This window comes from Notothenia rossii, assembly GCF_949606895.1.
Source record: "Notothenia rossii genome assembly, chromosome: 4".
NCBI classification, from domain to species: Eukaryota; Metazoa; Chordata; class Actinopteri; order Perciformes; family Nototheniidae; genus Notothenia; species Notothenia rossii.
The window spans coordinates 2,219,761-2,243,975 of NC_136902.1; the positions used below are offsets into that span (position 1 = coordinate 2,219,761).

Here is a 24,215-nt window from a genome sequence, read left to right on the forward strand (position 1 = left end):
TGTTTATCTTTAAATACTTCGCTAGTCATGTGACGAGGAACACACACACACACACACACACACACACACACACACACACACACACACACACACACACACACTAGTAAGGACATAAATAAAGACAGCGGGTCTCTGATTTATTCCCTGAGTAATGATTGATAATAATAATAATAATAATAGCGGTAGTATCTGTGTGTTCTGGAGAATCACAGAACGGCCGGCCGTCAGCCAACCGAGCGGCCGTTTTTCAGTCCCAGTCTGCTCCCCCCCCCCTCGCCCACATGTGTATCTCAGGTAAAAACAGGAAGAGAGTTAAAGTCTGTCTCTGAGTCTCTAAAAGTTAAACTAAAGAGTTATTCTTATTCTGTGAGCGATGATTGCTAATCAGAGTTGTCTCTAAAAGCTTTAAAGTCACAAAGAGTTACAAACCTTTAGAGAGAAGAAGAAGAAGGTGCGACACGACCGACGAGCAAGAAGTGAAACTGAACAGCAAACAGGAAGCACTTCAAAATAAGAGCATTTACAAAACATTGTATTAATATTCCCTCTACTTTAACTAAAGTACAATATCTGAGTATATTAATGAGATAGTAAATCATATTAATTACATTATAAATCATATTAATGACTTACAGGTAGATCATGTTATTTTCTGTTGTGGAAATGGTCTTCCCTAATCTCAGGTCTAAATCTCCGCAGTGTGTAGTTTCAGGGTGTATTGTGTGTGAAATGTTAAATGTAGTCCCACCGTTTGGCCACGATTTGCATCAGCGTCTGGCGCACTACCAGGGGTCTTTGCTCTGTCTGCTGGCCGCTCTGCCTGCTCCCTCTCCCGGATGAACAGAGATGAAATCCTCGGTCCTCCTCCCGGTGCTTTCTGTGATGCTTCACTTCCAAACACCGACATACCTCAGCTCAGCAACAGCGCTAAAGGTACTTGTTAAGACCTTTCACTACGTTATATCACTTTTAAAGCACCTTACATGTTTTAATTAATACGTTTTAAAACGTTCAGGTAATTACGGTAATGTATTTTGACCGGTGGGTACAAACTTAATGTAGGCTAACTGCCACCTGTTGCCTTAGCTACAGCTGATCAGAGAAAAGTTTAATCAAATCTAAGTTGGGCTTTATATTATTAACAAACATACACAAATAAATTATTAAAGTACAAGATATAATGTAAAATACAACAAAAAGTCAATAAAATACAATAAAAACAATAAAATGTAGGACTCAGGAGGACAGACATGGGGTGATCTTAAACCAGCTTTAACTATATGCATTTTTTAAAAGCTTTAATAAAAGCATCATGTTACCAAAGTCATGTGAATTGATCACATTCTCAATAATGCTTAACGTTATGAGGAGTTTAATGTTGACCTTGTGTTGATGTCTGCAGATCACCACTAGATGTCAGTGTGACCTCACATTAAACACATCATTATGGAGTCTCATTTCACACTGAGCATGTTCTCTCTGGTCATTCACACCTAACAGCTGCTTCATAGGACTCGACCACATCTACGGGGCTCACTATGGGTCTTGTGTTCCAGATATTGTCGAGGTCATCAGAACAAATACATTTGTCTCTAATATGCAAAGTAACTAAAGCTGTCAAATAAGAGTCCTCACCTGCTGATGTTCAGGTGTATATCAGTATGTAGTGTCTCTACTTTAAAGAGTCCTCTCCTGCTGATGTTCAGGTGTATATCAGTATGTAGTGTCTCTACTTTAAAGAGTCCTCTCCTGCTGATGTTCAGGTGTATATCAGTATGTAGTGTCTCTACTTTAAAGAGTCCTCTCCTGCTGATGTTCAGGTGTATATCAGTATGTAGTGTCTCTACTTTAAAGAGTCCTCTCCTGCTGATGTTCAGGTGTATATCAGTATGTAGTGTCTCTACTTTAAAGAGTCCTCTCCTGCTGATGTTCAGGTGTATATCAGTATGTAGTGTCTCTACTTTAAAGAGTCCTCTCCTGCTGATGTTCAGGTGTATATCAGTATGTAGTGTCTCTACTTTAAAGAGTCCTCTCCTGCTGATGTTCAGGTGTATATCAGTATGTAGTGTCTCTGCTTTAAAGAGTCCTCTCCTGCTGATGTTCAGGTGTACATCAGTATGTAGTGTCTCTACTTTAAAGAGTCCTCTCCTGCTGATGTTCAGGTGTATATCAGTATGTAGTGTCTCTACTTTAAAGAGTCCTCTCCTGCTGATGTTCAGGTGTATATCCGTATGTAGTGTCTCTGCTTTAAAGAGTCCTCTCCTGCTGATGTTCAGGTGTATATCAGTATGTAGTGTCTCTACTTTAAAGAGTCCTCTCCTGCTGATGTTCAGGTGTATATCCGTATGTAGTGTCTCTGCTTTAAAGAGTCCTCTCCTGCTGATGTTCAGGTGTATATCAGTATGTAGTGTCTCTACTTTAAAGAGTCCTCTCCTGCTGATGTTCAGGTGTATATCAGTATGTAGTGTCTCTACTTTAAAGAGTCCTCTCCTGCTGATGTTCAGGTGTATATCAGTATGTAGTGTCTCTACTTTAAAGAGTCCTCTCCTGCTGATGTTCAGGTGTATATCAGTATGTAGTGTCTCTACTTTAAAGAGTCCTCTCCTGCTGATGTTCAGGTGTATATCAGTATGTAGTATCTCTACTTTAAAGAGTTCTCTCCTGCTGATGTTCAGGTGTATATCAGTATGTAGTGTCTCTACTTTAAAGACTCCTCTCCTGCTGATGTTCAGGTGTATATCAGTATGTAGTGTCTCTACTTTAAAGAGCAGGACTGGAATAAGACACGTACTGGAATAAGACACACGTACTGGAATAAGACACACGTACTGGAATAAGACACACGTACTGGAATAAGACACGTACTGGAATAAGACACACGTACTGGAATAAGACACACGTACTGGAATAAGACACACGTACTGGAATAAGACACACGTACTGGAATAAGACACACGTACTGGAATAAGACACGTACTGGAATAAGACACACGTACTGGAATAAGACACACGTACTGGAATAAGACACTTACTGGAATAAGACACACGTACTGGAATAAGACACGTACTGGAATAAGACACACGTACTGGAATAAGACACACGTACTGGAATAAGACACACGTACTGGAATAAGACACGTACTGGAATAAGACACACGTACTGGAATAAGACACACGTACTGGAATAAGACACGTACTGGAATAAGACACACGTACTGGAATAAGACACACGTACTGGAATAAGACACGTACTGGAATAAGACACACGTACTGGAATAAGACACACGTACTGGAATAAAACATACGTACTGGAATAAGACACGTACTGGAATAAGACATACGTACTGGAATAAGACACGTACTGGAATAAGACACACGTACTGGAATAAGACACGTACTGGAATAAGACACACGTACTGGAATAAGACACACGTACTGGAATAAGACACACGTACTGGAATAAGACACGTACTGGAATAAGACACGTACTGGAATAAGACACACGTACTGGAATAAGACACACGTACTGGAATAAGACACACGGGGAAACAATGTGTTTCTTAGAACTAAAAGGTCACAGGATAAGATTCAGGTTTGTGCGTTGGAAATCAATCCAATGAATGAGTGTGTATGCTGCATGGTAACTTGGGCCCTTTCACATGCATCATACATCTCAATCTACAAAGTCATGTTCATAAATACATCAAATGTGTTTCTGCACATTAAACTGGAATTATACTTTTTGTTTGGTCTTTAGTTTGAAATTGTGTATTTTAATTTTCGACCACAAGATGGGGCCATGATGTGTAAAGTAGAAACTGCAGGTCTTTGTTATGTGGTTATAAAACATGTTGCATATGATACCCTTTATCGTTAGTCATTGCATATATCGTTGTTTACTAAATACTGTGGGAGTTTAAAAGCAAACGGAAATGTGTAATACACTTTATAGATTTAAACACTCTGTAGTTTTTTGCTCAAGAGTTTTATTTTCTTCAAACTGACGCATTTATCAATTATTAGAAATAACATTGATTTTGATCCATTTTCAATATCAGTTATTGATGCTGTGGACGTGGAGCTGATTGGACAGGACGCAGCGTTTTGTGATTTTAAGGAGTTTTGAAGAGTTTTTACAGGGACATTTATTATGCATTTATTTATAACAGAAGCTAAGGGTTACTACGCAAAGATAAATATGATATAAAATGATATTTAAAAACCATAAAAGTAAACTAAATAATGAATACAAAAGAAGTTAAAGGACAATAAGACAGGTGTAAAGTCTAAGAGATGCAGAGGGTTAACTCTCGCTGATCATCGTCCTGCACTCATTCACAGACATAACCCTCAGACTAACCTGTGTCCCTCCTGAGACACTGACGCACAAGTAGAAGTACTTGTACCACACTGTAAAAGTACTCTATTACAAGTAAAAGTATTCATACGACACTGAAAGAGTACTCAGTTACAAGTAAAAGTATTCATACGACACTGAAAGAGTACTTTGTTACAAGTAAAAGTATTCATACGACACTGAAAGAGTACTCTGTTACAAGTAAAAGTATTCATACAACACTGAAAGAGTACTTTGTTACAAGTAAAATTATTCATACGACACTGAAAGAGTACTTTGTTACAAGTAAAAGTATTCATACGACACTGAAAGAGTACTCAGTTACTAGTAAAAGTATTCATACGACACTGAAAGAGTACTCTGTTACGAGTAAAAGTATTCATACGACACTGAAAGAGTACTCAGTTACAAGTAAAAGTATTCATACGACACTGAAAGAGTACTCAGTTACAATTAAAAGTATTCATACGACACTGAAAGAGTACTTTGTTACAAGTAAAAGTATTCATACGACACTGAAAGAGTACTCTGTTACAAGTAAAAGTATTCATACGACACTGAAAGAGTACTTTGTTACAAGTAAAAGTATTCATACGACACTGAAAGAGTACTTTGTTACGAGTAAAAGTATTCATACGACACTGAAAGAGTACTCAGTTACAAGTAAAATTATTCATACGACACTGAAAGAGTACTTTGTTACAAGTAAAAGTATTCATACGACACTGAAAGAGTACTTTGTTACAAGTAAAATTATTCATACGACACTGAAAGAGTTCTCTGTTACGAGTAAAAGTATTCATACGACACTGAAAGAGTACTCAGTTACAAGTAAAAGTATTCATACGACACTGAAAGAGTACTTTGTTACGAGTAAAAGTATTCATACGACACTGAAAGAATACTTTGTTACAAGTAAAAGTATTCATACGACACTGAAAGAGTACTTTGTTACAAGTTAAAGTATTCATACGACACTGAAAGAGTACTTTGTTACAAGTAAAAGTATTCATACGACACTGAAAGAGTACTTTGTTACGAGTAAAAGTATTCATACGACACTGAAAGAGTACTTTGTTATATCAATCTTGGACCTAGTCATAGTAACTAGGTATGTTGTTAAGTTACAGTTTCCAGAGAATCGTCTCTTTGCTAATTATCAATGGTCTTTGCCATTATCAGGTCAGAGGAAGTCCAAGGGAGTTCTTCCTCAGATATAATACAGTTAGAGTCTAAAGCTAGTGGTTCATACCCAGCATGCATTAGCTAAGAAACGATAAGGAGTTGGTGTGTTAGTTAAAGTAAAGAAACGTATGTCCGCTCATGTGCAGACGTATATATAGTTTGTTAATTGGATCATTCATATCCTGCAAGACTCCTAAAGACGTCATGAGATGATGACCTTTCGACATCTGGAGCATGTCCAAGTTTAGGAGACCTGACAATGTGTGCGTTAAACATGTTTAGGGAACATGTTCGTGTGTCATTTAGGAAACCTATATCTGCCCTGTGCTTCTGGTATTCAGGGGAGCATTGCTGTATGAGGGCTGGAGGGCAGGTCATGTTTCCCCATTGGTGTTTGGTGTCAACGAAATAATAATGATTAATCTAAACTATGTCTGTGTTTGTGTTTTATTGATTCCTCTCTGTTTCATTCTTTCCTGTTGTGAGTGCTGGATCTCCACAAAATGTTTGAGGTCATACCGAGATGCCGATGCTGGAGGTTGCTGTGTTCCTTCTCTGGGGGTCTCAACTCCCCTGGCCAGGCAGCCCTGAGACGGCTGTGGTCAAATCTCAAGGAATTGAGAAACCAGACTTCAGACTTCCACAGAAGAAATACCGACTCTCAGTAAGCAAAACGTATTTGGAATGAAAGGACTTTTGAAGTTGTATTGGTTAAAAAGAAAAAGCAGAGGAGAGGATTTAAGACTTGCACAAGCTATGGTTGAAATGTGTTGATTGTCGTTTGATGGTTGTTTGTTCTGTTTGATGGTTGTTTGTTCTGTTTGATGGTTGTTTGTTTTGTTTGATGGTTGTTTGTTCTTTTTGATGGTTGTTTGTTCTGTTTGATGGTTGTTTGTTCTGTTTGATGGTTGTTTGTTCTGTTTGATGGTTGTTTGTTCTGTTTGATGGTTGTTTCTTTTGTTTGATGGTTGTTTGTTCTGTTTGATGGTTGTTTGTTCTGTTTGATGGGTGTTTGTTTTGTTTGATGGTTGTTTGTTCTGATTGATGGTTGTTTGTTCTGTTTGATGGGTGTTTGTTTTGTTTGATGGTTGTTTGTTCTGTTTGATGGTTGTTTGTTCTGTTTGATGGTTGTTTGTTTTGTTTGATGGTTGTTTGTTCTGATTGATGGTTGTTTGTTCTGTTTGATGGTTGTTTGTTTTGTTTGATGGTTGTTTGTTCTGTTTGATGGTTGTTTGTTCTGTTTGATGGTTGTTTGTTTTGTTTGATGGTTGTTTGTTCTGTTTGATGGTTGTTTGTTCTGTTTGATGGTTGTTTGTTTTGTTTGATGGTTGTTTGTTCTGTTTGATGGTTGTTTGTTTTGTTTGATGGTTGTTTGCTCTGTTTGATGGTTGTTTGTTCTGTTTGATGGTTGTTTGTTCTGTTTGATGGTTGTTTGTTCTGTTTGATTGTTGTTTGTTCTGTTTGATGGTTGTTTGTTCTGTTTGATGGTGGTTTGTTTTGTTTGATGGTTGTTTGTTCTGTTTGATGGTTGTTTGTTCTGTTTGATGGTTGTTTGTTCTGTTTGATGGTTGTTTGTTCTGTTTGATTGTTGTTTGTTCTGTTTGATGGTTGTTTGTTCTGTTTGATGGTTGTTTGTTCTGTTTGATGGTGGTTTGTTTTGTTTGATGGTTGTTTGTTCTGTTTGATGGTTGTTTGTTCTGTTTGATGGTTGTTTGTTCTGTTTGATGGTTGTTTGTTTTGTTTGATGGTTGTTTGTTCTGTTTGATGGTTGTTTGTTCTGTTTGATTGTTGTTTGTTCTGTTTGATGGTTGTTTGTTCTGTTTGATTGTTGTTTGTTCTGTTTGATGGTTGTTTGTTCTGTTTGATGGTGGTTTGTTTTGTTTGATGGTTGTTTGTTCTGTTTGATGGTTGTTTGTTCTGTTTGATGGTGGTTTGTTTTGTTTGATGGTTGTGTGTTCTGTTTGATTGTTGTTTGTTTTGTTTGATGGTTGTTTGTTCTGTTTGATTGTTGTTTGTTCTGTTTGATGGTTGTTTGTTCTGTTTGATGGTGGTTTGTTTTGTTTGATGGTTGTTTGTTCTGTTTGATGGTTGTTTGTTTTGTTTGATGGTTGTTTGTTTTGTTTGATGGTTGTTTGTTCTTTTTGATGGTTGTTTGTTCTGTTTGATGGTTGTTTGTTCTGTTTGATGGTTGTTTGTTTTGTTTGATGGTTGTTTGTTCTGTTTGATGGTTGTTTGTTTTGTTTGATGGTTGTTTGTTCTGTTTGATGGTTGTTTGTTTTGTTTGATGGTTGTTTGTTTTGTTTGATGGTTGTTTGTTCTGTTTGATGGTTGTTTGTTCTGTTTGATGGTTGTTTGTTCTGTTTGATGGTTGTTTGTTTTGTTTGATGGTTGTTTGTTCTGTTTGATGGTTGTTTGTTTTGTTTGATGGTTGTTTGTTCTGTTTGATGGTTGTTTGTTTTGTTTGATGGTTGTTTGTTCTGTTTGATGGTTGTTTGTTTTGTTTGATGGTTGTTTGTTCTGTTTGATGGTTGTTTGTTCTGTTTGATGGTTGTTTGTTCTGTTTGATGGTTGTTTGTTCTGTTTGATGGTTGTTTGTTTTGTTTGATGTTTGTTTGTTCTGTTTGATGGTTGTTTGTTTTGTTTGATGGTCGTTTGTTCTGTTTGATGGTTGTTTGTTCTGTTTGATGGTTGTTTGTTCTGTTCGATGGTTGTTTGTTCTGTTTGATGGTTGTTTGTTTTGTTTGATGGTTGTTTGTTTTGTTTGATGGTTGTTTGTTCTGTTTGATGGTTGTTTGTTCTGTTTGATGGTTGTTTGTTCTGTTTGATGGTTGTTTGTTCTTTTTGATGGTTGTTTGTTCTGTTTGATGGTTGTTTGTTCTGTTTGATGGTTGTTTGTTTTGTTTGATGGTTGTTTGTTCTTTTTGATGGTTGTTTGTTCTGTTTGATGGTTGTTTCTTTTGTTTCATGGTTGTTTGTTCTGTTTGATGGTTGTTTGTTCTGTTTGATGGTTGTTTCTTTTGTTTGTTGGTTTTATGTTGATAAATGTTGATACTGGAGAGATAACGTGTGTTCTGCTCGTAGTCTTCCTGAGAAGCTAAAGGGTGACTGAGGGGATATGACCTTTGCTAGCCGTAAGGACATGTGTTGCTGGAGGAATCACTGTATCTGACCTCGTAGTCTTGAATTCTGCCTGAGAGCATCCTGATGATCGTCTAAAGGTTCAGAGATTTATTGGTTGAGGAATACAAATGTGCTTTGCGAGCCAAGCGCACATCCGATCCGTTCGGTAATTAAGAGATGAAACATGCCCCCCCTTCTCCTGAAAAGTCTGAGAGCTCCAGCCGGGGTGTGTCTGTCTTTGTCTGTGAAAGTGTTACATGACATTTAGCTGACGCTGTTATCCAAAGCGACTTACAATCAGTGCATTCGACCAGGAAGATACAAACTTGAGGAAAACAGAATCATATAAGTTCATCAGGTTTCACAGAGCCAACACATTTCAAGTGATACTCAACAGGCTTTAGATACCCCCCCCCCCCCTCCCCCTTCTCCTCATTCTGCTCTAATTGTCGAGCAGCAGCCCGGAGTGTGTCTGCTTGTTCTTTCGTCTAATTCCTGGAAGAAGGCTGCTGAGTGTTGAATTTAAAACAAGGAGTGACAGACCAACGATTGATCTGAAGTTGGAGTGAATACATTGAAATGAACGGATCAATGTGTGATTTGAAGTAGTAGATATATTGAAATAAATAAGAAACAATGATTTGTTGCTATTTAAACACAGTCTTTGAGAACTGATTGATACCATTGCATTGCATTGTGAATGTCATGGTATTTGTGATTTGACTAAGAGTTGTACTTAATTATATTCCAAAGGAACTTAATTACATACAGTAACGTTAAGGGAAAGTAAAAAGAGGTTTACGGAGTATATGAACTACATTAAGGTTTGATTCAAATTAAATATAATAGTGGATTTTTCCACCTATTATAAGACATAGAAAGAGGAGAATTTGTTAAACGTTAAATAACAAACTGAAGAAATATATATTTTAATGTTATTTAGGAGTTGTATTTATCACACAACAGTGACTCTCAGTTGGTGGTTGGTTAAAGTAGATAGGAAACTGGAAACGCAAACGATTCACCACAATTGTGTTTTGAAGTTTATGAAGAAAGGGTGGTAAGTAGTAAACAGGAGGTGTTATAAGTGTGTGTCATAAGGAATCTGTTCATGTTTAAGCATGACAGAGGTGCTTTACGATGCTTGCTCGAGGCGTCTCACACTGTTGGATAACACAAAGATGTCTCGTGTGAGTGATGAGAAGCTTGTGGACAGGAGCAGCTGCAGGGCAGTGAGGCAAGAGAGGGACAGGAGAATTAATTAAGATGGTTTGAAGAGTCTAGAGGGAGTAAATGTTATATGAAGTTAACCGCTATTCTGGAAAATGTTCCTATGGTTTACTGTTTCATGAGTAACCTAAAATAAAATATATATATATATATTACTAGATATAAGAACAACATGCTTATAGGTTAACAGAAAAGTGCTATTAACCAGTTTCAGCTGCAACTATCCTATCTTTGATCTAAGGAGAACATACGTTGCATTTACAATTCATATTAAGAAAGTTCACAATTGATATCATTAAAGACCGTTTTGGATTAATATTAATTTAGATATTTCTTCTTGGAATATATGGCGTGTCTGTCGTAAACATTCGTGCTTAGATGGAATAAAGTGTTGAGATGTTCTGTGGGAGTTTTCATGCCTGTTTTGTTTTTATTGAAACAATTGAGTGATAAGGACAGAAAACTGTTCCGTGATGATTTCTTTAGGGTTCAGCTTTAGTCATGAAGATTACATTTAGTGAGGAAACTTCTCCACCAATAATTCCTTTAAGTGTTCCAAAGATATATTCATTAACTGAAATCAGATTACTTGTTTTTCAAATATAGCGCTGAATACAGTTACTTGATGTTTTGTATTCTGTTACAACCTAACCTGCTTGTATCACAACTTAGATAAACAATTAGAAAAAGAATAGAATAGGCAAGTAGATAAAAGATGAATCTATAGAGGTTAAGGAGGCAGCCTCCTCCAAGAAATCACGTTGTCCTACACTTCTTAATTCACCAGTTAGCACAATCTCATATTTAAAACTCTATTCTCCTTTACTTCAGTTCTAAGTCAATGAGCAATTTGCTCATTGACTTAGAACTGAAGTAAAGGAGAATAGAGTTTTATGAAAACTGTCATTCCTCATGGTTTTAAAGAGAAATCATCCGTTTTATGGACTTAGATGTTGAAATGGATCATGGTGGAGAAGGAAGACCTTTTTGGTTTCAAATTTAAGAAGATTTTAAAGATGATGTTTATGTTATTTTCCTGACTAGAATTTAAAAGCAGGAAGTCAACGAGACAAAAGATATTTTACAATGTAGTTTTACTACTTTTGATGAAGTAAATAATCTGGATACTTTTACTACCATTAGTTTGTTTTAACATTCACATGTTTCAGCATGCCTGACCATATAGACACTCAGCCATTTTATAATCCGTTGGAGGAGAGATTTAAATTGAGATTTCCTCTAGTAGCTGATTTGCTGTGATTACAGCAGCACTGGATGGTTATGCACCACCTTTGGGTTGTACTCTGAATCAGTGTGTTGATGAGATGTTGCTCACTACAGAAACAGAAGAAGTGTGCAAAGAACGCATCTCTGAGGAGGTTTTGACAGTTTGCTTGTGCCTCGTTGTCAAGGCAACAGTGTTGTGAAGAGGAACTGCAGTTTTTGGGGATTCCTGCTGTACAGAGGACAACATGTGTCTGCTGATTGTACCACATTGACCCAGAGGTTCCAGAGAGAGAGTTTCCTTGGAGCCCACTGACCAGGGCCGGTTCTAGCTTTTTGGGGGCCCTGCCACTGACTACAGCTGCAGAGGACAACGAATCACTGACTGTTCTCATTATGACCAGATCTTGAGACAGGCGTGTCTCAGACTGGTCAGACTATGAAGAAATGATGCAATGACTTTACAGCATAACTGATCAAGAGTTTTCCAGAGGGTGGTGTAGAACGATATGCTTAGTGTTTAAGAAAGGAGGCTGCTTGTTTAACGATGGTCTGGAATACTGAACAGATTAAAGTTTAATATCCTTGTTTAGCAAACAAGACATCTGATTATTATGTCACACATAATAATCTTGACGTATAAACTAGCTATGGGAAAAACGTGTGGTCATTATACCATTGTTATTATGAACTGAAAGTAAATAGGGAAATAGTATCTGGTTAAAAATGAACGGATTTGATATCCTAGAGAGGGTTAGTTATATTGTGAATACTTCACAAAGTATAACAGAGACACGAGTACAGTTTTGTTTTTTAGAATTAAATTGTCCATTACCAAAACTGTTCACCTTAGCTTTAGACTTTGATAGTAATAGAGTATTTAGGCTTATTTGTATATATCTGACATTTTTTAAATATGTTGGCTATTCACTAGATGGAGAGATGGCATTACTCTCCATTTGTTAAGAACATTTCTGAAGATTGCATATTTGTTCCATTTCTAATATTCCTATTTAAAATGTTAGAGTAACAAAGGCTGTTGCTGAACTTGTAAACATGTGTTATTGGTCTGCATGTCGTGTTTGTTCAATCACCAGTTACATCTGATACAGTGATACTGATCTACCTCAGTGCCTGGTACTGTAAAATGGTTTGAGATGATTGTTTGGCTAAATCTTAGTTTAACATCCTGATGTAACATTATGAGGTATGTTCACTTCTAAGGGTAAACAAATGAAGGAAAAGGATTATTATCATTATAATTAATTAATTTGAAATATTAATTAAAAAGGCCGTTATCTTAAGTTTTCCTGATGATGAGACATCGGACTTTGAAATAACAATGTATGAGAAGACGGGTACTCTAATGGCGCATTTCCAATACACGGCCTCGCTCGGTTTGGCTCGGTTTGGCTAGGCCTCGTTCGGCCTTGTTAGGACTGGCTCACTTTATGGCACATTTCCATTACAGTTTAGGAACTGGGGTCGTATCTATAGTAAGTTTCATCCGGGCGGAGCTACGCACACAGCTGTGGCGTCATCGTCAATGCGACACAACTCACAAAACACAACAATGGAGGATGTGGAAGCGGTTGTTTACTTGTTTCTTGGTATGTGGCTTTTTATCACAGCAAGAAGGCAAAGTTTGTTTCTAAATAGGATGCTTATAGCAAGACGAAACGCAGAAGAAGCTGACGGGAGAGTTTTGGCAATCCTACAACGCGGCAGAGACTACTCCAGGACGACTCTAATCACTACTAGACGACAAAGCTACTCGGTAAGCTAACGTTCACTAACTAGCAATGTGTTTAGGCTCATGCTCACTATACGACCAAAGTGTTTCAAGTGTTTAATTAATTGTATCTAACACTTTTACGTATTAAAATATGTATGCTTTTGTTTGTGTATTTCAGAAGTTACGTCGCCGCCTTAGTCCATGTGTTTGGATGCTCGACCGAGCTACCGAGTGGTGGGGTGTGATTGTTCCATCTGTCACACCCACTCAGTGGGTGGAGGACTTCAGGATGTCTGAGGAAACCTACGTCTACCTGTGCAACAAACTGCGGCCAGTGATGGAGAGACAGGACACAACATTCCGCGTGTGTCTACCTCTAAAGCAGAAAGTGGCCATCGCACTGTGGAAGCTTGCTACCGGCTCAGAGTACAGAAGCATTGGACATCTTTTCGGAGTGAGCAACACAACTGTGTGCGGGTGTGTGCAAGACTTCTGTGCTGCTGCAGAGACGTTGTTAGTACCGGAACTAATTCGTTCACCAGACCGGGAGAAGTTTGCAGAAATGGCTGCCTACACTGAGAACAGGTGGGGGCTCCCTCAGTGTGTAGATGATGTTTATAGATCACACATACCCATCTTGGCACCACAGGAATACCACTGCAACTACTTCAACCGTAAAGGCTGGCACTCCATCATCCTTCAGGGAGTTGTAGATGGAAAGGGACATTTCTGGAATGTGTTAGCAGGAATGCCTGGGAGCGTCCATGACGCTCGGGTTTTGAGACTGTCCATATTGTGGGAGTTGGCCAGCCGTGGCAACTACTCTCCATGTTGCACCAGGAACATTGGTGGGGTGAATGCTGGCTATTACATCCTGGGAGACAATGCCTATCCCTTGCAAAACTGGCTCTTAAAACCCTTCCCTGACACTGGACGGCTGACAGCAGAACATGTGCAATACAACAAGAGAATTTGCAGAGCGCGGGTAGTGGTAGACTGAAGGGAAGGTGGCGTTGCCTCATGAAAAGAAATGACTGATGTGAAACTTGTGAAATCCATGGTGCTGACATGCTGTGCTCTGCATAACCTCTGTGAGAGTCATGGAGAGGCCTATGATGATGGGTGGGATGCAGCAGCAGCAGCAGAGCCTGGGGCAGCAGTGGCACGAGGTGCAGAGGAGGGCAGGGACATATGAGAGGGTTTGATGCGCTACCTGAATAGCTAAAGATTCATTGTATTGAACATAAATACATCTTTTTATTCACATACATTTATTTGTCAAATGATTTAAACAACTTTTTTTTAAAACAGAATTTACTATTTAGTAAATACTCGAATTTCAAGCACCAGTAAGTTCTGCCCCATAATAAGAACATCTGAGAAAATATCAGATCATGAAAAGAAAATCTTTCTAATAAATTAAGCAAATATTAAAAGCAAACTATAAACATAAATACAAAAGTGTAAAACACAGCAAAACTATATTCATAAATGCAAGTGTAAAATAAGTGTGGAACATTGTAAACATGGATGGAGGCTAAAGTATCCACAGCATAAAATAATGTATTAGAATATAACCTCAACCTTCCTTCATGTTAAAAGCTTGAATGGGTTAGGGGAGCTCGTCCCTGCACAAGGGCCTGCCTAGCTGATCAAGGCAAGGCAAGTTTATTTATATAGCACTTTTCAACACAAGGCAATTCAAAGTGCTTTACAAAAAATGAAAGACATTAAGAAAATGGCATTTCAAATCAGTCATTAAAAAGAAAAGATAAAAAAATAAACATTAAAAGAAAAAAAAATACATGGATAAAAGTTACCGTGCAGTCTAAGATACGAAAAGTTCAATTAAAAGCAGCGACAAAGAGAAAAGTCTTCAGCCTGGATTTAAAAGAGTAGTAAGAGTTTTAGCGGACCTGCAGGTTTCTGGGAGTTTGTTCCAGATATTTGGAGCATAAGAACTGAACTTCTCCATGTTTAGTTCTGACTCTGGGGACAGAAAGCTGACCAGTCCCTGAAGACCTGAGAGATCTGGATGGTTCATCATTTAGCAGGAGGTCAGAAATGCATTTTGGGCCTAAACCATTCAAAGCTTTATAAACAGCAGCAGTATTTTTGAAATATATTCTTTGACACACAGGAAGCCAGTGTAAAGACTTCAGAACAGGAGTGATGTGATCCACTTTCTTAGTGTCAGTGAGGACTCGAGCAGCAGCTTTCTGAATCAGCTGCAGCTTTCTAATAGATGTGTTAGTGAGACCTGTGAAGACACCATTGCAGTAGTCCAGTCTGCTGAAGATAAAAGAATGGACAAGTTTTTCCAAATCCTGCTGTGACATTAGTCTTTTAATCCTAGATATGTTCTTTAGGTGATAGTAGGCTGATTTAGTAACTGTTTTAATGTGACTGTTGAAACTCAGGTCAGAGTCCATGACTACACCTAGATATCTGGCTCTATCTGTTGTTTTGAACATTGCACACTGAAGCTCAGCGCTAACTTTTAAACGTTCTGCCTTGGCTCCAAAAACCATTACCTCAGTTTTATCTTTGTTTAATTGGAGAAAGTTCTGGCACATCCAGTCATTGATTTGTTCAATGCACTTACTCAGTGTTTGAATTGGAGCATAGTCTCCTGGTGAAATTGTTACGTAAATTTGTGTGTCATCCGCATAGCTATGGTAACTTATTTTGTTGTTTTTCATTATCTGAGCCAGTGGTAGCATGTAGACGTTAAAGAGCAGAGGCCCCAAGATGGAGCCTTGAGGAACCCCACATGTCATATTTGTCAACTCAGATGTGTATTTACCTATAGAAACAAAGTTGTTTCTGTCCTTTAAGTAGGATTCAAACCAATGTAGAACTGTTTCTGAAAGTCCCACCTAGTTTTCTAGTCGGTCTAGTAATATGTTGTGGTCAACAGTGTCAAACGCAGCACTGAGATCTAATAATACTAACACTGAAGTTCTGCCACTGTCTGTGTTTAAGTGGATGTCATTGAAGACCTTTACAAGAGCAGTCTCTGTGCTATGGTTTGGACGAAAGCCTGACTGGAACACATCCAAACAGTTATTTAAATGCAAGAAGTTACTCAACTGTTGAAAAACAACGTTTTCAATGATTTTACCTAGAAATGGGAGGTTTGATATGGGCCTGTAATTGTTCATTACTGAAGCGTCTAGATTATTCTTTTTTAAGAGCGGCTTAATGACTGCAGTTTTCAGGGCCTGTGGAAAAACACCTGAGTGAAGAGACTTGTTTACTAAAGGAAGTAGATCTGAGGCCATGCAACGAAAAACATCTTTGAAAAATCCTGTTGGAATAATATCAAGGCAGCAGGAGGAGGATTTCAGAAGTTGAATAATGTCCTCTGGGTTTTTATAATTAATCTGATGGAATTGTGTCATGGTGTCTGAATAGATTTTAGGTGGACACAGAGACAACACATCTGCTGTACCTGATGCAGAGGCACTGACTGCTTGTCTGATTTTCTGAATGTTGTCAGTGAAGAAGGAGGCAAAATCATAGCACGCCCTGGTGGATAGAAATTCAGAAGCTACTGACACTGGGGGGTTAGTTAGTCTGTCGACGGTAGCAAACAAGGCACGTGCGTTGTTGTTTTTTTTGGTAATGATGTCAGAGAAGAAAGACTGTGTGTTTTTCAATTCCAAATGATAAAGGCCAAGTCTCTCTTTATACACTGAACAAAAATATAAACGCAACACTTTTGTTTTTGCTCCCATTTTTCATGAGATGAACTCAAAGATCTAAAACATTTTCTATAAACACAAAATAACCATTTCTCTCAAATATTGTTCATAAATGTGAAAATATCTGTGATAGTGAGCACTTCTCCTTTGCCGAGATAATCCATCCCACCTCACAGGTGTGGCATATCGAGATGCTGATTAGACAGCATGATTATTGCACAGGTGTGCCTAAGGCTGGCCACAATAAAAGGCCACTCTGAAACGTGCAGTTTTGCTTTATTGGGGGGGTCTGGGGGGGTCCGAAAACCAGTCAGTATCTGGTGTGAGGGTTAGGGTTAGGGTAATGTTGTGAATCGAGTGGCCCATGGTGGTGGTGGGGTTATGGTATGGGCAGGCGTATGTTATGGACGACGAACACAGGCCACTCGATTCACAACATTACCCTAACCCTAACCCTAACTTTTATCTTATGGGCTTTTTCCGAACTGATGGTGTTTGTTATTGCTTTATAAATGCATGTATGTTTATATCTTCTCAAAATCAAGAGTAGTAATAAGGATACGGCATCAATCACATTAGTATGCATTTAAAGTGACAGATGGGCCCGCCCCAAATTATGCTAATGAGCTAAGTCCCGCCTCCCTTTGTTCAGGGTGTTATCACATGTTGGTGTGATATCACACGTAGATTTAAAAAAGTATCTTGGTAGCTGAAAATAACTAAAACATCAGAAAAAACCCACATTGTTTCACTGAACAAGTGTTAAAATAAGAAAAAATGGGTATTAAAGAACCCCATTCCTTACAAAGTACTTCATATTATACCCTTTGTTAAGTGTTGCATACATCAAAGTGTATCTAAAAGTATCTTGGTATCAGAAAATAACTAAAATATGTGAGGTTATCAGAAAAGAAAAACCTACATTGTTTAACTGAACAAGTGTTAAAAATAAAAAACGGCCATTAAAAGAAACCGAATTCCTTACAAAGTACTTCATATTCTACCATTAAGTGTTGCATACATCAAAGTGTGTCTAAAAGTATCTTAGTGACACAAGAAAAGAGAAAAAAAGCATTGATGTTAACAAAAATGGATTGTTCCACTGAAATAGCGTTCAAATCAAAAGTGCCTTTAAAGAAAATGTATTCAGGCAAAGTATTTTATTTTCTAATTTGTAAGGTCTCACACAGTCTCCCCCAACTTTACAGACACTGTGTTTTAGAGAGGACAATACAAGTGTAAGGTGAATGTTTTCTAAAACTCCATCTCCCCTCTGTCTACTGACAAGATGGCATGAATGGGGGAGGAGGGGGTAGGGACAGGCTCCCACAGTCACAAACATTCTGTATGGGGGTTTCGAACCTGAGCGGCTGCAGGGGGGCGTTGAAAGGGGATGAGTATGTCTGGCTCTCGGAGGGATGGTGTGTGAAGCGGTCGCTGGAGATCACACGCAGACCATCCCTTGGCGCAGAAGGCCGGGGGTGTGTAAACTCCAGAGGAGGGCCGCTTTCACTCGGTACAGGTCTGTCGTCGTGATGGTTTACTGAGGGTACTAGTAATTAGGAATAGTAAGTATATAAAGGTTATTTTGGATACTCTACACATAAAAACACATATTTGATTTTTAAAATAAGCTAAATACAACACGTACAGTTTAAATATACTCACTTTCCACAGGGAATGAATCATAGGGCCTAAAAAAGACTCTAGAATCTTTCCTATATCTTCATAAGACAATAAATGGTGAAAAAGTTTTTTTTTTAAATAGCTAGAAAAGATATGGAGCTTAACTTGAAGCACCAAATGTAAGGTTTTAGCGATAGTGTCCTGTTAGCTGTTGTGTTTAAAGGCCCAGATACACCGGCCAGTGACCCGTGAAGTCGCCGACGCCGACACCGACTGTTGCGTCGCCGGACTCTCCTGCGTATTTGCTGACTTCGCGCACAGGAACACACCGCAAATCCGAGCCGAGCACGTATGAACTGCGTATGCTTGAGTGGCTATAACTCTCCTTACCAGCAGGCGGCGGTAGTGTGTATTCATCATTCAAAAGAGGCAACAACCGGAACAACCGGAAGACAGAAGAAGAACAGACTCCGTGATATAAACAAACAACAAATAGCGTTTTTCTTTCCATTCTCACTCTCGTCCGTTGAAAACATGAACGAACAGGAGCTCTATAAACCGATGAGGTGAAATAGCCGTCCGTGTGTGTTCCATCTTCCATTTTAAATCATTTGTTCACCTCCCTCACTTCCGTTAACACTTCTCATGCACTGATTCGCTAGCTGAACAGCCAATCGGTGTTATCCCTTTGTCCGACTTCCGGTGGTGTTCCCGACGCCGATTCAACATGTTGAATCGGCAAGAAAAGGCGTCAGGTCGGCAGAAAAGACCCGACGGTGCGGCGCACACCACTCCGAATAGGGCGTGTCCACGCTCATGTTCGGCCCGACTCCCATTTACTGCCGATTTCGGGCCGGTGTATCTGGGCCTTTAGTGTTTTGTATATCTGTCTTTTGATGTTAATTACTCTACTCTCTCTCTCCAGGTGTCGGCACTTCCTGTCCGTGTGGCACCTGCTAGAGTGATTGTTGTTCCCACCCCTGATTGTGTCCACCTGTGCCCCATTGCCTAATGTGTATATTTAGTCCTTCTCTCCCTTTATCTGGTGTCGGTTCGTCTTGTGATGTGGTTATCTCTATGCCTGTTTACCAGAGATTCATGTTTCATTACCTAGTTGAACCTAGTGATTATATGGAGAATCCTAGTACAGCCTAGGAGTCATTATTGAGAGCTTTGGTTTTCTTAACAATAAAGAAGATTACCGAGCAACGGAATTGAGCATCTGAGTTCTTACGAGGCCAGCGTATCACCAAAAGTCCTTGAACCCTGTTCATCATAAATAACTAAACATATATATCTTATTTTAATCTTATGGTGTATTTACTCCTGCTGATGTTCAGGTATGTGTCAGCATGTGGTATCTCTGCTTTAAAGAGTCCTTTGTCCAGGTGATTAACGAGTCGTTAGGATGCTTCCTTTGTTCCCCCACAGAGTGAAACTCTGCCCTTGCATTGATCTTCAGTAGACGAAGCCTTGTATGTTGGTAAATGAGTAATTTCATTACCCCCACACTCTTAATTCTATATATCTTAAGTGTTTACAGTGTTTCTTTGTTCTGATCAACCCCACTGAATCCGCCCAGGAATGAATACAGCAGGAAAAACATTTTTAAAAACTTCTCTTTTTTTGCATAGAGCAAAATCCTAATATTACCCCAATACAACCTCACATAACTTCATATTGGGCTTCCTTATAGTTGTGTGAAATAATTAAACAATCAAAAAAAGACAAGATCAAGGAGTCATTAAGATCTTTTAAATTATTATTACCCTCTTCAAAGAGACTCAATGTAGTTAATAAAGTAATTAAACATTAGCTCACAAGCCCTACAACTAAAGAGAACATCCTTAGTTATCACCAATGATATTAAAACCTAAATAAGATCTTTTTAAATTAATATGAATACCCTCTTCATAAAAAGAGAGTTCCTTGTAGTTAGTAAACTAATGAAACATTAGTTAACAGTCTCACAAAACTTAAAAAGAAACAGCCTTAGCAAGCACAAATCATTTAAAAAACCCTAAATCAAATTTAGAGGACAATAAAGTGTTTTAGTGAGTGAAAATTAATGGCTTTTTATTTAGTTTGAGCATATTTATTTGTTACCTAACTCCACCCCCACTATCTTCTGACATCACAGCCAAAGGAATGGGGGTGTGACAGGAACGGGTGACAGGGGCGGGAGGGGGACCGGTTGCGAGACAGTCTCACACAGATATAAACACTAGATGACTCACCCACGCTGCTGGCCAATGGAGACCGACGTTGCCACTGGGCCGCCATCTTGCCACAGGCAGTTCTCTCATTCATAACATTATGGTTTACTATTTAAATAACCATAGCTTGCTCAATTTTCAACCAATTTTCAAACGGTTTGGTTTTTTATAAACATCAAAAATGTAGTTATGATACTGCATACTTATAATCATGGACTTTCATATGAAAATAACATGAATCAGATAAAGCAATAGCTATACACACACACACAAGGTATTTATATGAAATATTTGCCGGTGTATATATTTCCATTTATTTTATTATATTTTTAATATTTAAAATAAATTATAAATAAATTATAAAATTAAAATACATTTATATTTTATATATAAAAATCGGTCTCATGTTACCACTCTGAAGCCAAGAGTTGTTAATTTAGCAATGCCTTAGCTTGAAGAACAGGGACACAACTAATGACAATAGCATATGTTGGTTTATTATTTAGATATTCACACCTTTATCAGAAGAACCAAACCAACATAGAATGAGCTCACAGACAGGCCAGTTCTGTCTCATTTATCACAATTATTTTGGACATGAGATCTTCATATCATCCTAGTTTTGTATTTAGTTTCTAGATTTGTAAAAAAAATCCAGAACCTTTGAAATATGTTATTGAAAAAAGACCAAGCATAATATAAACTGTACCATGTGTCCTTTTTTGTCCTTCTGTATTCCATTTGTGGTTTGTCTTGTCTCACCCCGGCTGATATCTCACTAAATCCACTGTGTAAATGGTTCCCTATATTGCCCCTATGCCCCTGTAAGGTGTCCTTGGGTGTTATGAAAGGCGGCCCTCCAAAATAAATGTATTATTATTATTAAGAAGAACAACTTGGTGTGGTGTGGAGGGGATGTAGGAAGCAGGAGCAGGTGGGGGGAGATGGGGCTTCAAGGTTCAAGGTTATTTGTTTTAAATGTGTCTTGGAGATAAGGACCAGCTGCACACAATAAAATACAGTATAACACAAAACCACTAAGACACACGGTGACACATGGCACACCAACAATCAACCATCGTCCAGCCTCAGCTTTTGTATTCTTTCACAACCATGTTATGGGTTTATTAGACTGAGCAAACATAAACATATGTGGGGAACATAGTGCTGCGTCTCATGGAACATGAAGATTTAATAAATACATAGTAGGTGGCAGACAGCGGCGATTGGAGCATCCGTAGGCTGCACAAAAGTCCGGCATAGTCAGGTACTTCTGTAAACACAAAGCCAGCAAATTCCTGTATCATAATGCAAGATGTTTTTAACAAGCCAAACCACTTGGAAGAAATCATGTGTAACTTAAGTGATGTTGAAAAGAAAGAGCAGTTCTGCCTCTCCCACTGGTGTAAAGTTGCTGGGTCAACTTTGTAATACTAGGTCTCACTCACAGCCTCTTGTTATTAGCCAGCTAATAAATACAACCACATACACAAAGAAAAGCTGCAATTTCAACATGTCCAAGCATCCTGTATCATAGCCATGCTAATAATGTTTATAATAAACCAAACCGTTTGAAAATCAGTCAATATTTCAGCGAGTTCAGAGTATTTTTGTGCAGATCACTCACCTTACAACAGCTACCATAGCGCGAATCAGAGTAACTGTTGACTGTGGCAAGATGGCGGCCGGTCAGCTACGCTGGAAAATCTCCCATGAGCCATCTGGTGTTTATATCTATGGTCTCACACACAACTTCAAAGACACTGCCTTAATCAACACATAGATTAACATCAAAGGCTTATAACATGCCGGTGCGATATCACACCGGCATGTTAGAACACCTCAAAACTCACATCAAAGGACAGACATCAAAGGCTAATTAGATTAGACAACAAAAGCTGTACTACATGGGGACATATCACACCCACACGCTAAAACACATCAGCCCTCACATGGGGGGTGTGACAGGAAGGGGTGACGGGGATGTGAGGGGATGGGGTGCGAGGCAGTCTGACACACAACTTCAAAGAGACTGCCTTAATCAACACATAGATTAACATCAAAGGCTTATAACATGCCAGTGCGTTATCACACCGGCATGTTATAACACTTCAAAACTCACATCAAAGGACAGACATGAAAGGCTAATTAGATTAGACAACAGGACATATCGCACTTACACGCTATAACACATCAGCCCTCACATTACATGGGGGTGTGACAGGAAGGGGCCGGAGGGGGACGGGGGTGTGAGGGGACAGGGTGCGAGACAGTCTCATACACAACTTCAAAGAGACTGCCTTAATCAACACATAGATTAACATCAAAGGCTTATAACATGCCGGTGTGTTATCGGCATGTTACAACACCTCAACCCTCACATCAAAGGATCTCACACCTACATGTGATAACACCTCGAACAAAGGGAGGCGGGACTTAGCTCATTAGCATAATTTAGGGCGGGCCCACCTGTCACTTTGTATGCATACTAATGTGATTGATGCTGCATCCTTATTACTACTATCAAGATGATGTGAATCTGAATTTGATTCAGATGATGGTGTTTATTATATTTCTGACTGCAGAGGGACACCTAGATGATGCCATCTTTCTGTGTGATCGCTGTTGGCTGCAATTATTTATCAACAAGAGACAAGATGAGTCAACGAAGTACTTTATTGATCCCAATTTGGGAAGTGTTTTATTGCAGCAGCATAAAAAGTCATGGCATTGTAAAAATAAAATAAACATTTTAAAGATAATAAATAAACAAGAAAGTAAACATGTAAACAATAACAAGATATAAACAATATAATAACAATATATTCTCAGCCAGAGGTTATTTCTTTGTTTTATCACAGACGCTCGTCTTCCTGAGGAGACGGGCCACGCCGGCTGCCCATTCCCCCTAGCACCTGCTCAAGACTGCAGGAAGGCTAAATGAAATGTCTGTGCTTGAGCGGCCTCCTCCCTTCTCAAGGTCGCATCCATCTCCCTCGTCCGGGCAGCAGCCGCTAAGCTCAGGTCAAAGTGCCGATCCATCTGGGCCAGGTTCCGATGCATCTGGGCCAGGTGCCGTTCCTGCTGGGCCAGGTGCCGTTCCTGCTGGGCCAGGTGCCGTTCCTGCTGGGCCAGGTCCTGTCCTCCTCGTCTTGAAATCTGAAATTAAATATTTCGTTAATAACTTATTTTGTTACTAACTTTCTTTGTATCTTTCTTTGCACTTGGAAGTGGTTAAATATGTTTTTGTGTCTTCACTTGTTGTCTCTCCTTCCTCCCTTACAGCAGCCACCTTCTGGGGGCCATGGCCCTGCAGATGTTTATTACTTCACTGTGGATAACAGGAATGTCCTTCTCAATATAGCGAGGAGGAGGAGGAGATCAGAAAGCCTCTCTTCTGTACTTTGGCTTCTGAGTGTGTCTTTCACACACTGGCAGTTTAGTCATTTGTTCATCACCACTCACCTTCAAAATGAGCCAAGACAAGCCGGCATAATGTGGGACAGTAAAGTGGGAGGTGCTGTTACCTGTCTGTCTGAGGGACTGCCGATGTCCGCACCGCTGTGCGCGAGGGGGGGGGGGGGGGGAGGGAGGGAGGGAGAGAGAGCAGCGGAACTTCACAGTCTAATCTCCCGGCCTGATATTTTTATTTTTTATTCAATCAATATATTTTTGGAAAGTGTGCGCAAACAGCAGTAGATATTCATTTATTTAAAAATCACCCCATAAAAAGGGCACTTTCTCTGGCGGAAGAAAAGGGGTAGGGGCTCAAGCCCACTTTGAGGTCTATGTGTGCACGTCCCACCACACTGTAA

At 39.1% G+C, this 24,215-nt stretch overlaps 2 protein-coding genes across 3 annotated transcripts; both read left to right on the top strand.

Annotated features, from left to right (window-relative positions):
- The first annotated feature begins 433 nt into the window (after nucleotides 1-433).
- LOC307035684 (uncharacterized protein) lies at nucleotides 434-23,942 on the top strand. 2 transcript variants are annotated; one of them, XM_079675315.1, is made up of 3 exons: nucleotides 434-933; nucleotides 6,029-6,206; nucleotides 19,110-19,288. In XM_079675315.1, the coding sequence occupies exons 1-3, from the start codon at nucleotides 837-839 to the stop codon at nucleotides 19,147-19,149; spliced, it is 315 nt and encodes a 104-aa protein (XP_079531441.1). In that variant the 5' UTR covers nucleotides 434-836; the 3' UTR covers nucleotides 19,150-19,288. The 2 variants fall into 2 exon arrangements, 1 of the variants encoding a protein (XP_079531441.1); XR_013807150.1 differs by lacking the exons at nucleotides 434-933; nucleotides 19,110-19,288 and adding an exon at nucleotides 23,262-23,942 and having other exon boundaries at nucleotides 6,036-6,206.
- On the top strand, nucleotides 12,765-14,117 carry LOC307035657 (uncharacterized protein). The gene is made up of 2 exons (XM_079675274.1): nucleotides 12,765-12,893; nucleotides 13,030-14,117. The coding sequence occupies exons 1-2, from the start codon at nucleotides 12,777-12,779 to the stop codon at nucleotides 13,849-13,851; spliced, it is 939 nt and encodes a 312-aa protein (XP_079531400.1). The 5' UTR covers nucleotides 12,765-12,776; the 3' UTR covers nucleotides 13,852-14,117.
- Nucleotides 23,943-24,215: the final 273 nt, after the last annotated feature.

Excerpts from the sequence above, each read along its gene's own strand:
- LOC307035684 (XM_079675315.1), top strand. The coding sequence starts at position 837 with ATGAACAGAGATGAAATCCTCGGTCCTCCTCCCGGTGCTTTCTGTGAT. Across the intron at positions 934-6,028 it reads GCTCAGCAACAGCGCTAAAG|TGCTGGATCTCCACAAAATG; the intron begins GTACTTGTTAAG and ends TCCTGTTGTGAG. Across the intron at positions 6,207-19,109 it reads AGAAGAAATACCGACTCTCA|GTGTCGGCACTTCCTGTCCG; the intron begins GTAAGCAAAACG and ends CTCTCTCTCCAG.
- LOC307035657 (XM_079675274.1), top strand. The coding sequence starts at position 12,777 with ATGCTTATAGCAAGACGAAACGCAGAAGAAGCTGACGGGAGAGTTTTG. Across the intron at positions 12,894-13,029 it reads CTAGACGACAAAGCTACTCG|AAGTTACGTCGCCGCCTTAG; the intron begins GTAAGCTAACGT and ends TGTGTATTTCAG.